The following is a 14,388-nucleotide window of genomic DNA, read 5'->3' on the forward strand; positions in this document are numbered from 1 at the left end:
TATTGTTGTTGTTGCTTTTTTTCTTATTTTCTGTTTTACGTCAGTGCTCCTTATCAAATATGTAAGTGTTCTTTATATGCCCCTCCACCATACGATACTGTAAAGCCTTGAGGGCACAATAAATAAATAAAACACGGATCAGCTTCAATAAATCAACCAAAGTGGTTTTATTTTTTTACAAACAGAAAAGAACCAGGCCGCTCTGGCGAAGGAACACATACCTATACTTCTCGTAAGTCATGGCCCAGACAGTTTTAAATCGCGACTCGACGAGTGATGAAGGCTTTTTCGCTTTGAAGGAGTATTGCCATGACATTTACGACTTGTCATTTTTTTGCGTTAAATTTGGGATGCGAACCCTCTAAACCTCGAAAGAAAATACTGGCGTGCGCCGGAGAACCATAAATTATTACTACAATACTTGTTTCTACTAACCGGTTTTGGTTTCGTTACCCATGAAGTGAATACGTCATGATGTCATGACACGTCGATCCGCTCCATTCATGCGATCGCTGAGGCTCCCACGCACAAGTAACGTCATCACATTTAGTCTTATTGATACATGATGTCAGCAAATCTTTTTTATTCGTCATGACGTCACGGTAATGCCAAAGACGCGAGGCCTGGCATTCAAGGACCAACTATAGTGTCATATTAAAATATTTTGCGAGTGCCTCCCAAGTACTTTCCAAGTGTCGTCTTTCCAAGGGCAAAAATCGTGTAGTAAATTCTACAACTTCGAAACTAAGTTTCAATACTACTTTAACCTCATGAATCACTGTTGTCATTCTCTAGGCCAGGTTACATGCTCGTCACCTCGACTGGATCAGAGGGGCAAGTCAGGAGATTGTCGAAATTTCGTCATATCGTCGAATTCGCCATTTTCTTAGCCCCAATTGGCTCAGAGGGCTGCTACAGCCTCTACCATTGGCTTAAGATGTCGCCATTTCACAATATGACAAAAATGGCGGAATTTGACGTATGACATATATTAGAAATTACACCCCACGGACTCACCATGATGTCCTTTGCCGTAGCTGAGGCGTCCTCGACGAAGCTAGGGCGCCTGGCCGACTCCATAAGCTGCTGGGGTGGCGCCAGGGGTCGCAGGAACCGCGGCACGAACACCCACTTGCCCGAGGCGTCCATGGCGAGCGCCTTGAGGAAGCGACGAGGGTAGCGGGACTCGAACGAGCTCTGCCACTCCTCGGCTTGCTGCAACAGCTGCGGGGGCTCGTTGCTGTCACACTGAGCGAGCGAAGGAAAGAAATATGGCATATTGTTATATACTGCCCCGTTCTGAAGGCAAAATCTACTTAGCTGACTACACGCGGAGTTGTCGCATCTCGGTGCTATTGTAACCACTTCCATAAAATATAAAGACAGCCCTTTCGCATCTTCAGAGCATCGTAGCGACTCGCAAAAGAGGTATCAAAATGCAGGTCTCAACGAGAAAAAAATGCGATAATTAGTTGGGGAGAAGGTAAAATGACCGGGACGGGCGTAAATCGCGCCAATATAGTAAAAAAATTAACCACATTGCACTTTACCCCTGTAAAGGGTGCACCGCCGTAGATATAGACATGTTGAGGCAAAGCCACCACACTGCACAATCTTGGGAAATTGAGTGAGTTCGCTTGATCTGAGCTGGGCTCACGCGAGGCGATGATGTGGAGGCAATGGGTTCCATCCATCCATCCATCCATCCATCCATCCATCCATCCATCCATCCATCCATCCATCCATCCATCCATCCATCCATCCATCCATCCATCCATCCGTCCGTCCATCCGTCCGTCCATCCATCCATCCATCCATCCATCCATCCATCCATCCATCCATCCATCCATCCATCCATCCATCCATCCATCCACCCATGCATCCATCCGTCCATCTATCCATCCGTCCATCCATCCATCCGTCCGTCCATCCATCCATCCGTCCGTCCATCCATCCGTCCATCCGTCCATCCGTCCATCCGTCCGTCCATCCGTCCATCCGTCCATCCATCCATCCGTCCATCCATCCATCCGTCCATCCGCCCATCCGCCCATCCGCCCATCCATCCATCCATCCATACTGTTGTTCTGTCTTCACCATTCATAAGGTCCCACTCCTCCGGTATCATCACCTCCTCGGTTACCGAGTGATCAGGATCACAGCATAACGAGAAACTTGACTGGTTCGCAAGAACCACACCTCTGATAACCGAGTGGGTAGGCGGCGGGTTCGAGCAGTGGTAGTGAGGATGCACCACACAAACCTCATCTCGAGGTGGACCCGCCTTCCAGCAGGAACTGTGGACCAACGGTTGTGACCCAGGTTGCGGCAAGTGCCATCCGCGGAAGCGCTTGTTCAGGGCGGAGACTCTCCCCGCCAGTAACGATGGGGTCGCAGGCGCACTGCTTTCAAGGTACATCCCGGAGCAGGAGGCAGAGGTGGACAGCGAAGGGTTGTTGAATGCAGGGCGGCAATGCCCGCAACTGGCCGCTACTTATAGGGCCGAGGTGGAGCTGCGATAAGGCATTGTCCGCAACTGACCGGTGTTTAAGGTCGAGGTAGAGTTGCGGTAGCGACTGCAGACGGTTGGTAGGAGAGTATCAACACGGTCCTGCTGTAATGTTATTTAGTTAGTCTTTTTTTAGTTCCTGGCAACTTGGGGCACTGAGTGCGTATCACTGCATTTGTGCCATTCGTCAATGGAACTTTTGGATGCCAACTTAGGCCACTGCTGTTTGCGTCTGCAAGCCGACTTCAAACTGCAGGCTTCTTACTAAATTCCCGCGGTGGCGCTGGTAGCGACGTAGAACCGCATGTGTGACCACACGGTGAAGTGAGCACTCACAGGGCAAAAAGAAAGAACAAAACTGCATGTCGTAATCGAATCCGCAACCTCGCGATCTACCTTATCATAGAGTTTGAGCCTCAGCCCGCCAAAGCTGTTCGGCGACGTCCCGGACGATCCCGATGCAAACACTCACCCGTGCCCTGAGCACCTCGGGCGACTGCAACCCCGGCTCCACCGTCATGTAGAAGGACACGTAGGTGCTCGAGGCAGGCGCGTCCCGCGCCGGGGACCACGGCTTCGCCTCGTGGGCGTAGCCCAGGAGCACCACGGGAACGTCGACCCGGAACGTGCCTTCGATCTGGAAAGCAGCAATGCCACACGGTTCGCGTTAACGAGACGCTAAAGAGAACAATCAAGATCGACCTTGGAATGATTACTTGATCTGTATTAGTAAATTACACTTCTGCGGTACCGAAAAGGGCACTGTAACCAAGATAGAGGGCTTGGTAGGCCGGGAATCACGCAAAAACTAAAGACAAGTGACGACTCATCTTCGTAGTTTCTGCATTTAGGTCCCAACTGAATTTCTAGAACCTTTACCAAGCCACAAAGGCCCAAATGCGGGGGGAAAATACTTTGAAATCCGTGACATCACATTTACGTACCGGAGCTATAGGAAATTTTTATTTTAAATGAACTTTGGCTTTCATTTTCTCTTGTAGCAATAAACCACTTAGAGGGAAATTAACAAAAATATAGTTCTGAAAGAATATTTTATCTGTCGAAACTGATTCAGAGTTTCGCTTCAGTGCTCCTCTGTGTCACGGAAAGCCGCTCACGAATACGTGTAGATCTCACCATCGGTGTATCTTACAGACGGCACCGATATATTTGCTATAAAGGGTCCCAAGCGCCTTGTCTCACCGAGCGCCACAACGTGGCCAGTTCCAAGATCTATTTCGCAATCGTCTGAGTCCTTCAGATAGGCGCCCTTTCTCTGAGGAAAAAAAGTTCGTGGATCATGGTTGTGCCCCAACAAACAGAGACTAGCTCTGACAGCTCCACGGGACTTTCTCAAAGGAAGCGAGTTGGTAAATTTCCTGTGAACAATAGCTTATGTGCATTCCATTGCTATGATAAATATTCGGACGCTCGAGGCGCATTCATGCCACCATCGCTGCCGCGTTCTCCGTCGTGTTGTCCGGCTATTAACGACGCATGCGCGGCCGGCACGTGGAAGAACGCGGCGCGCGTTTGGCTGCAAAAGCGACGAAGCGAAGTGGACGCATCATCTACGCTCCGCTCAGCCGGCTCTGTGGTGGAGCCAGGTCAGCATACTGCCTTCTGCTGCTGGCGTGAGCAGCGTGCGTACCCACAATAGGGCTATTTTATTTTACCTACACTGACTACACGAGTGTAGGTAGTGTATGAAGTCGCCATTCTTTTTACAGGTGTAGAAAAAAATGCAGCTCTGCCAACCTACACAAAGCCATTTCTTAAAGAAGTAGTGTAGCTTGAAAACTACACTTTCTACACCGCAGTTTCGATGAGTGAGGTAGCAGACGACAAACAAGAAGGCTGACCAGGCAAACGCGGAGCGCCGTTTTATCTGTGACTGTCGGAGCTGATATGGCGACGATAGGAGAGGTTCGCTGCTGGGTCGAGCAGCGAGGTGCTGGCGTGACAGTGTGTTACCGACGGTCACAGAGGGAGGTGAATTAGACCTCCGAGAAAACGAAATTATCTTACTCAAGGACGGTGCAGGCTAGAAGTGTCTTCGTGTGCTGCGCATTTGCGGTGTACTTAGCTGCAGTTTGTCTCGATTTGTTGCCGAAAGGAAACTCGCACATTGGCTTTTAGTTTCAGGCGAGTGAACATACGCAGCCAATAAGTGCGAAGTCAGGCAAAGTGCGAAGTCTGGCGCTTTTCGTCTGCTTGAGCAGAAGGCGACGCGCAGTCTGCTCTGATTCGCCACAGCCTAGTCAGCCAAGTGCGGCACACGACGCCATAGCCTCTGTCCGACATTTCAACACGTCATCACGAGCCCACACAAAGTTTAGGATAAAAAACATGGCTGTGGCTTAGCTAAGGTTAAGCCCAGGATGCGAAGCATACTAGCCTTTATTTTAGTTGTTGAACCACTGTTTAGCCTGGTGAACTGCTGTTGCTTGGCTATATTTGGTTCGGCTAGACGAAGAAACAACTCATGCAGGCGAGCGCACGAGCTGAGACCCAGCTATGTAGCTACGCGGCCGCAAGCGAGCGCACGAGTTGAGCCTCCGCTTTTGCAGCTGCTATGACGTCATATGGTAGCTACGCGGCCGCGCGCGGCGCAGCAAGGAAGAGCGTGGTTGTGCGGCTAGTATGCTTCGCATAAAAATTGCCTATAAGCACTCCGGTCAACGCAAAGCAAAGTCAACGAATCCCAGCGGCTTCTCGGCGATGCTACAGGGTCCGAACAAAGTGCCTTCCGCATGCATGCAAGATAGACACGGCGGTCAGCCTTGTCTGCCGTTCGGGAGCCACTGCGACCCGTTTGATTTCACGCACGGCGACGCGCAAATGCACCCGCTCACCTTGGCGTTTATGTAGAGCGTGGAGAAGGGTATCTTGAGGCTGCCAAGCCAGCGCCTCTCAAGCCGCTGGTACACAGTACTGTGGCGCTCACGGTCGTCCTCCAAGAGGTCAAGCACCACTTCGTCGAACAGGTTCAGGTAGATCATGTCCTTCACCACTCCCTCTTCGGGACTAACAAATGTGAAAAGTGAAAAGCAAACAAGAATTGACAAGTCGACTGACTGATTTGTTAATAACATCGCTGATTCACTGAGAGGCTGTTTAGTTTGATTGACTGACTTGTGAATTGTTCCACTTACTAACTGACCAGCTAACTGGTTCGATCATTGATTGATTGGTTTGTTGATTAAATTATTCGCAAGGTTCTTCACTGACTGACCGATGGACTTGTTCACCGATTTACATACTGGTTGATTGGCTCACCGATTGACCAATTATTTCGCTTGTTGAGTTATTGATCTACTGACCAATCAATCGATTAATTCATTAACTATCATTATATTGGTTGTCTGTCTGTTTGCCTGACTGATTGTTGACATACTGTAAGATTATATATGTATCTATGTGTTTATATTTTTATTTATGTGTTTATGTATTATATATTTGTCTGTGTTTGTGTTTATTTATGTGCTTATGCTTATGTATTTATTAATGTGTTTGTGCATTTATGTATTTGTGTTTCTGTATTTATTTGTGTTTCTGTGTTTACTTAGTTTAAGTGTGTATTTTTATGTGTTTATTTGTGTTTATGTATTTATGCGTTTCTTGGTTTATTTGTGTTTATGATCTTATTGTATTTATGTATTTATTAATGTGTTTCTGTATTTATTTATGTGTTTCGGTGTTTATTTATGTGTTTAAGAGTATATGCATTTATTTGTGTGTTCATGTGTTTGTCGAACGTGGAGAACTCACGTGATTGGAAGCCGCAGTTCCTGGTTCCATGTGGGATGCGGTCCATCGGCGACAAAAGTTCGCGCCGTGCGCTGCTGGAACATCACCTCGACGAAAGGGCGCACCTGGTACTCCACCACGTCGTCCAAGATGCCCGAATAGGCTGCGCAGTCGGTGGTGTCAGTCCTTCAGGTACCTTGCACCTTGCTGCGAGAACTGACTGTAGCAGCCTTACGACTTTCATACAAGAACCCTAATGGAGAATACTAAGCCAAGGTGAATTTCGTATACAGGGAATTTCTTCTTTTCTTTTTAGACTATACAGTATGTTTATAAAACGACTACGAGAGCAGTGAACGTGACGTTTTTACAGCGAGATTGCTAGGCGAGTTGGACATACTTTGCGACTAACAGCGCAAATTATGTTTTTGTTTTGCTTTTCTTCACCATACGCTCAGGCTGAAGCTGAGGAGGAAGCGATAGTGGCTTGCTTGATTGATCGCTTAACCGAGCAATTTGACAGACAGACAGACAGACCGATTGATTGATTGATTGATTGATTGATTGATTGATTGATTGATTGATTGATTGATTGATTGATTGATTGATTGATTGATTGATTGATTGATTGATTGATTGATTGATTGATTGATTGATTACGACGACGACGACCAGACGGATACGGCAAATCAGTTTCGGGCGTTTCGAACTGCACGCTGTCACAGCAAACGTTTCAGGCCTTGCGCGAGTAAACACGCCAGTTAAAGTAGTGCACTGCCCCCTAGATCAGGCATCTCCCTGCTTTCCTTCTCATTTTTCTCCCCTACATAGAGTACCAGGCCAGAGGCGAAACTCCTCCGGCCAGCTTTTCTGCTTTTCTTTTCTTTTTCATGTCAAAAAAAAAAAAAAATACTGTTCCCTCTTTCTCTGCCCACGGCCCAGACAGCACAACTCTGGGCCGTCCAGCGAGCCGAGGAAGCCGCTTCGAGACAAGGTCTCGGAACCGCGTCCGCGGCGGGTGCCCAGACCCACTAAAAGACGCCGTACTCAAATCTTGCTGATTTGAAATAAAAGTTTACGCTCTCTCTCTTTCTCTGCCTTCCACGAACTCACCGGTTGCCCTCGGCACCCTGTGCAAGGAGGAGGCGTCGGGGTCCCTCCGCACGGGAACGTTGGACGCCCTGAGGACGGTGACCAGGATCTCGGCGTCGGCCGCAGCCGCACTCTGTCCCGTCACACGACGGCGCTCTCGGCGGCTCGGACGCAGGGGACGCCGCCGCTTGGCCAGCTTCAGAAGGCCGAAGCCCAGGGAACTGTAATTTGTCACAACCTTAATTTAATAGCACTAATATTAACTTCGGTTCACATCATATGCACACTACAAACCGACGAAGGTTAGGCTGCAGACGCTTTGCCACGCCCGACGAAGACCCAGCCTGCCGTCGGTAATTCAAACGCATGTGGTCGACAGGAGAAGTCGTCGATCACCGCGCCCTGACGGTAAGAACAGTTTCCCTCGTCGAAACGTTGGCTTTAGCGACGTGCTTTGTTAAACCACTATTAAAGGTTTCGTTGCAGTAATTTTGTTGCGTAGGAAACTCCATGGCCGGAATCAGCGATGGCACGTCAGCGTCTCATGCACCGGCACACTGCAGCACGAAAGACTCTACCAACGAACATCCGGTTGCGCCTGCCTCGCCTCAGCTGAAATGCATCCCATGGCTGCGTCTTTCCTAATTTCATCGCACTACTTTGTTATGCGCAGTCTACGACTTCCTCTCCTCTGAGCCCGTTCCTTCACTCTAAGATAAATATACCGGTTATCTGCCTTGCTCGTTGCATTATCTAACTACCCCTCGTTTTTTTAACATCGACTAGAAAGAAGGTTACACGCGTTTCCTCTCTAAACCATGCGGTCGCATTGTCTCTGAACGACCCGCCTCTTATTTTTCCAACTTCGTTGACCGCGTACGCGTGGGGGGCTTCTAAATGCCGCCAATTCTAAGAGGAAAAAGATAGAAAATAAAGTAAAAAGCTGTACGTTTACGAATACAACGGACGAGCGGGGAACGTTGACAGCTTACCCAATGAACGGCATTTTCTCTTCGATCACAACGTCTTCCAAAACCCTGTGCGCCTGCGACTCGTACACTTGTCTCAAGACCTGCTCTCGCATCTGCGCAAGGGTAAAAAAATGAAAGGAAAAGATTTCAGTTTTTGTGAAAAGTTCCAGGACTACCACAGGTGTGAGTTTCACCTTGAACAAGCCTGCTCTAATTTTCACGTAAGCCGCATAGTGTACTATACGCGTTGTTAATTTACACCCTTTTTCACTTTTGAGGGTGTAAATTATTTTACAGTGTGGAGATGAGCAAGTGGCACAATGCTTAAGCGTGCTTAGACAACTGTTAGAAGAGTTTCTGCGGGAATGTTTTTTTTTTATTTGCTGCGAAATATAAGTCACCTGTAAGGGATTTACTTCGATGCCGTATAGGCCGCAAAGCAATCGCGTCGAAATTGAGTGGCGCTGCATGCGACGACCGCCACTGAGGCTGCATCTTGACGCTGAATAGACGGGAAATGCCACGCAGTTCCACGTTGGCTAATCTGAAGCATCAAGCGCGTAGTCGTGTCTGTTCTAAACCGGCGAGACTCGCCTCCTTGATGGCGTGCGACATCCGTGCCTGCCGAGCTTCGATTGGATCGTGGTGTCCTGAGAGGCTTTCCTTGCGGGTTTCCCTCGCGTAGATTTTCTGCGATAAACAAGACGAAAACAGAAAAAAGAAAAGAATAAGAACGTGACACCAAATACTCGGGTTCAAGCAAATATTGACCGATTGTTTTGTTAAGGCTATGCAGGTTATTTACTGGAAAAGTTCAAGCTATCTTTGCCAACCTCCCCGCTCATTGGTATGCGTCGTCGGTCTTTGGCTTCTCGTCTGATAGGCGTGCAAGTGACACTCCAGGACCGACGACGTAGTGCCAGCGAGCCCACCTCTACTGTGCGTATAGTCAAACGGTAAATCACGAAATAAATCACGAAATGCACATATGATGTCGGTTCCTAGGTATGCCTGCAGCACGCGGACCGTTCAATGGAATTTAGCATTATAATTAACGACGTCCTTGACTTTCCTAATTTTTTTCATATTCGGGCTACCCCCGTCTTGAGCCTTTCGATACGTGCCACGGGTATGCGATGATGCTTGACCAATCCTCCCTAATTGGTGTGTTCCACTGTGACAGAGTAGATACAGAAGGCTTAAATGTGTTTAATGTGTTTAGGTTCTTGACCCATTGGCCGCAATGGTTATGTGCCAGTATCACAAAAGCGCTATAGAAGCCTATATCGTGTTTAGGGCATGTGTCGCGCTTTGTGCCTACACACACGCACTCGATTAGTCCCCTCGGCAACAGTGTCTCCCAGTCTGCATTCACCTGAATCGGTGTTTTCATTTTGCCATAGCTCGTGAACGGTGTAGTGCGTAATCATAAACATTGGATTAGTTTACACATTGCGCAGAGGATGAAAATAGGGATAATTCTCCGCGTCGCACTTAGTTGCACAAAATGAAGTTGAGCGCTTCACTAAACTTCACTTAGATTCCGACATGTCCGTTATATCTGCACAATTTTGCTTATATCAGCTATCGGCGTAACTTAAATTTCTCTCTCTAACCCTGCATGCCCAACGTACCCCACACAGACTAAGCTATTTGTATACTTCGATATTTTGATAAGTAAAGGAAACTTAACGCATAGCTTATACGGTAGCACCATTCACGCGCTGGAACGAGTTTACATTTGTGGATAGTTCCCCAAACCAATTACTAATAAATTACTACACATAATTCAAATAACATTTCATTTGTCTTTCAGTTTATTGCGAAAATACACACCCGTGAGCGACACTATATAGACCACAGATCTCGCCGAAAACAACTGAATTAATTCGTAATTCAGACGCACAAACTTAAATTCATGAATGTACTGGAGCCAAGTCTAGAGCAGTTCTAAATATTAAGTTACATTCATAGGCGTAGAGGTAAATGAGCTTTATCGCGGTGTGATTGGTCCCTATATAAGAGACACTCGAGTTGTGCGAGTAAACGTTGTTGGTCGAACCGAGGACTCCGCCCGTCTTTGCTGCGCACTGCGGACGAGACACAGCAAGCGATACCCACAGGGTCGACGGGAAAGCCATATAATCTTGCCCGCTGGCGAAAGACAAGCGAGCGCTAGTCCGAAAGCTCTTCATGCGTTCTGCCCGTGCGCACTTCCGACCTTCCATCCTACACGCCCGAGCCACCTTAGAGTTTGTGCACGAGAACTGAAAGCTGGGCGAACTTGGGCGAATTCGTGATTGGTCTGACAGCGCGAGGAAGACGAAGCCAGAAGAAAAAAGACGACAGGGCAATCGCTAACTTCGAACTAATGGTTACCAACTTACGTTGGTGTATACTACAATAAAAATACTTTTTTTTCCTTTTGTTTCTTTTCGAATAACAATCACGCTTGCTCGTCCATCCTCTCTGTATCTTCTTGTGATTCAGTGATTTGTGCTTTAAATCAACAATGGGAATGTCGAGCGCATTATTTTGAAGCCGTCAACTTTACGGACGAGCGGCATTGTCCTCCGTACCCTCCGACTCCCTAGGCGCAGGCGCAACAGGCCAACAGCCCCCCTCACCTCCATGAGCGAGACGGTGTACTCGTTGGTCATGAGCGGCACCATGGCGAAGTCTCGGAACTCCGCGACGCCCGAGTTCCGCAGCAGAAGCAGCGAGAACCGCGGGTTTCTCTCCAGCTCGGCCTTGTCGCAGAACTCGAGGCCGCCGCTGCCTCCGTCTCTCGTTGGAAGCATCTAGCGCGGCGAGAGGGATATTGGTAAGAGAAAGAGGTAAAGGGTAAACTAGGTCGACGATGAGGTGAGAACGGGCGAAGAACATCGCGAGGAACGTTACTATCCATATCATAAAGTTCAGACCTGTAATGCTCAAATAAATCGTGCGTGGCATGGGCGGCCTCAATACTAGAATTACAGTTCCCGCCAAGAGGACTGTGACACCTTATGACGTCCATCTAGAGAGCCTACGCAGTTAGCAGGCACTTTTCTTTGAAGTTCAGAGAATGTCTATACACAGCCTGTAGACTCATGAGCCCACACTTTTTGTCGATTAATTGACCGATTGCTAAACATTACTTATTTTACACGTATGTACATACATATATGCGTACACACACACATATGCGTACACACACTCATACTACTACTACGTGACCGGTTTCCCACACTTCACATCATACACTGTTTTTCCATTTTGACACTCTTAATGCTAATGCATTAGAAGCACGGCTTACCCCGCTGCCATTCGGCTCCTGCGCGAGAGCTCTAAGTTTGGACCGGTTGAGAATGGTGCCGAGCCTTCCTTTCCCGGCCCTCCTTTGCGTGACGCGAGCTCTGCATTGGCGGTGGCAACAAACGAGACAAAAGAAAACTGATTGCTCTTCGCATGATCATGATCAACGTCAGCCTTTCGTTTTTATGCCCACTGCAGGACGAAGGCCTCTCCCTGCGATCTTCACTTTCCCCTGTGTTGCGCTAGCTGGTTCCAACTTGCGCCTGCAAATTTCCTAATTTCATCACCCCACCTAATTTACGGCCGTCTTCGACCACGCTTCCCTTCCCGGGGCCCCCATTCTGTGACTCAAATGGTCCACCGGTTATCGACCCTGCTCATTACATGGCCTACCCAGTTCTATATTTCGTTTCTCTTAACATCAACTAGGCATTAAAATACTGTGACTGAATACGGCAACTGAAATTACGTGCGACAACAATTTGGACCGACAGGTCTCTCTCGCACACGCACCGAGCGTTCGGGGTGGTGCCGGTGCGGATGACGACGTTTCGGCCAGCGGCGCTGTCCGCCCACGCCAGGCTGCAGGTGAGCTCACCGTTGAGGCTCAGCCACAGGGGCCCTCCTCGACCCACATCGAGGCGGACGCCTTGGGAAAGCAAGGGAGGAGAGGATAAAGTGCGAGAGAGGTTAGCGAGAAATGAGTCTGGTGAGCGCTGCCCTGAAAGGAGGAGGGAAACGGTAGAGGGCGTGAAGCCCCTTAAACTTCGTAAAGTAGCGTCACTCTCCTCCTCCTCCTTCACTCCCCCTCGTTTCTCCTCTCTTTCACGCTCCCTCCTCGACCGCGGCGCCATCTACACCGCTCGAGAGTAGCAACGGCGCCAACATGCGCTCCTCGCCACTCCGTAGACGCCTCTCGAGCGAAAATGGCGCTGAAACACAGCGCGAGGGCCCACGTGATGCTATTAGGCCAATAGCGACGCGGCGTAGGCCTCGGCCGGAGCGCGCGAGGAGGCGGCGGCATTCTTCAAACAGTGGCGTTACTTTACGAAGTTTAAGGGGCTTTAAGGGGGCGCGATCTCGTTCTCCCTCTCCTTTCTACATTAACTCGTTGGCCGACGAGAATATATCAGGTTTGCGAGCGCCTAACGACGGAGGGGAAAACATTATGGTTCATGCTGTGCGGCGTGGTAACCATGGCGAGTTAAATAAAAGTAAAAGAACAAGAACGAGACATAGACGGAGGAGGCGAGACACATTGTCTTGCATTACTCCCTCATTGGGTCAAGCCGTCCTCTCGAGTGACGGTATAAATCGTGTTGTCCTTTTAGTTCTACTTGCGCGCGAGTTTGCACGCCTGCCTTTCCGCAACAAGACAATGCAGTTTTGGGATCGCCCGCAAACATATACTACAGTTTACGGAATCGTAAACGTGTTATAGCTTAGGGAATACCGGAGAGATAAATGCGTGAAGGTTAAAATTATGACGATGACTACGACCATCAACATTGAAACGTGCCAGTGCCAGATGCAACCAAGCTTGTTCTTTTAGACTTTCTGACGATATAATTCTTTAAACAGTTCATTCGCTAACTGCACACATTGTTCAGTATGCGAAGTTAGGTTCACAACATGTTTTCTCTTCTTTTGCGCCACCTACCAGCATTCTCTCACTAGTCTTAAGTGTATATTCACTCATCTAATCCCTACAGTCCCTAAAACCTAACGCCTCAAGCAAGTCAACTACTTCCCCAATTATTATTGAGTAGGTACTCCGATATTTTTGATACTCTGATAACTCGGAGCAGAAGATGTTTATCAAAACAATCTCTCCTTGGCCACGTTTCACAAAGGATTTCTAGGGATGAAGCTTTCTCTTAAGTAACGGCCACGGGGCGACAGTGCGAGGGTAGCAACTGCGACCGAGTGAAAGACCATGCGACACCGACCACAGCCGACGCCAGCGTGCGACGAGGACACGGTCTTCTCGCTGGCAAAGTCCACGGCTGCGAGGTGCGCGTTCGCCGCGGTCTGCTCGGCTTCCGGGATCGGCACGGGCACGTCCGCCAGCTTCTGGGACAGCACGCCCCTGGTCTCGTAAACCTGGCAAGTGTATGTATTGGGCGCGGGAAAGAAAGAATGAGACAAACCTTAACCACCGCAACTGTAAGTACGCCATCTTTTCCCGTGGACATGCTTGCCGCACCAATTTAATTACTTGATCGAGCAAAAGAGAGAACTGTCTGGGAAAAGCGAGATGCTCGATTTTCAGCAACAACCGTATGAAGCCGTAAAGCTTTTCTTTAATAAACTATAGAAACGATTGTAGACAGAGGTTACATTTCTGATAAATTTGGTGTTGTTAATAAGCGAAACTGAAAAAATGAGACGGGGAGACAACTTTCGCCACCAAATGGGAGTCGAACCCAGGACTTCAGCGTGACGCGTACGCTGTTCTGCAAATAGAACTACGACGACGGGTCGCCCAGATTCGCCTCTGGTTCACTTTCTTTGGTACACTTGTATGAATGGGCCTGTTTATAATCTAGTCTCGGTAGTGTTAACCAGCGCCACTCTAAGCCATAGCAGCGGACGCGGAGCATCGTTGAAGCCACGGAAATCTCGTTACACGGGCTCTTAAGAATTCTAAGACTGTGAAAGTTAATGCAGATCTAAGAGGAAGCTTTAGCTCGAGGGCTCCTATCTAGATACATGGAGAAAAAGAAATCGTTTTTCTCGGCAACCAGTTCACCAAATTTGATTAGATTT

The 14,388-nt window shown here is 48.6% G+C and overlaps 1 protein-coding gene across 1 annotated transcript in view; it reads right to left on the reverse strand.

The window, feature by feature from the left end:
* Positions 1-14,388, reverse strand: part of LOC135921025 (coiled-coil and C2 domain-containing protein 2A-like) — a 51,978-nt gene that overhangs the window by 14,008 nt on the left and 23,582 nt on the right. Inside the window, exons 19-29 of the mRNA XM_065455325.2 lie at positions 13,569-13,722; positions 12,133-12,268; positions 11,621-11,720; positions 10,950-11,123; positions 8,917-9,012; positions 8,344-8,435; positions 7,373-7,572; positions 6,281-6,422; positions 5,365-5,536; positions 2,982-3,146; positions 1,018-1,248 (exon numbers count right to left, since the gene is read on the reverse strand). Coding sequence (XP_065311397.2) covers positions 1,018-1,248; positions 2,982-3,146; positions 5,365-5,536; positions 6,281-6,422; positions 7,373-7,572; positions 8,344-8,435; positions 8,917-9,012; positions 10,950-11,123; positions 11,621-11,720; positions 12,133-12,268; positions 13,569-13,722 — 1,662 coding nt within the window. The remainder of the gene's footprint in view (positions 1-1,017; positions 1,249-2,981; positions 3,147-5,364; positions 5,537-6,280; positions 6,423-7,372; positions 7,573-8,343; positions 8,436-8,916; positions 9,013-10,949; positions 11,124-11,620; positions 11,721-12,132; positions 12,269-13,568; positions 13,723-14,388) is intronic.

The sequence above is a fragment of the Dermacentor albipictus genome, chromosome 6, assembly GCF_038994185.2.
Source record: "Dermacentor albipictus isolate Rhodes 1998 colony chromosome 6, USDA_Dalb.pri_finalv2, whole genome shotgun sequence".
NCBI classification, from domain to species: Eukaryota; Metazoa; Arthropoda; class Arachnida; order Ixodida; family Ixodidae; genus Dermacentor; species Dermacentor albipictus.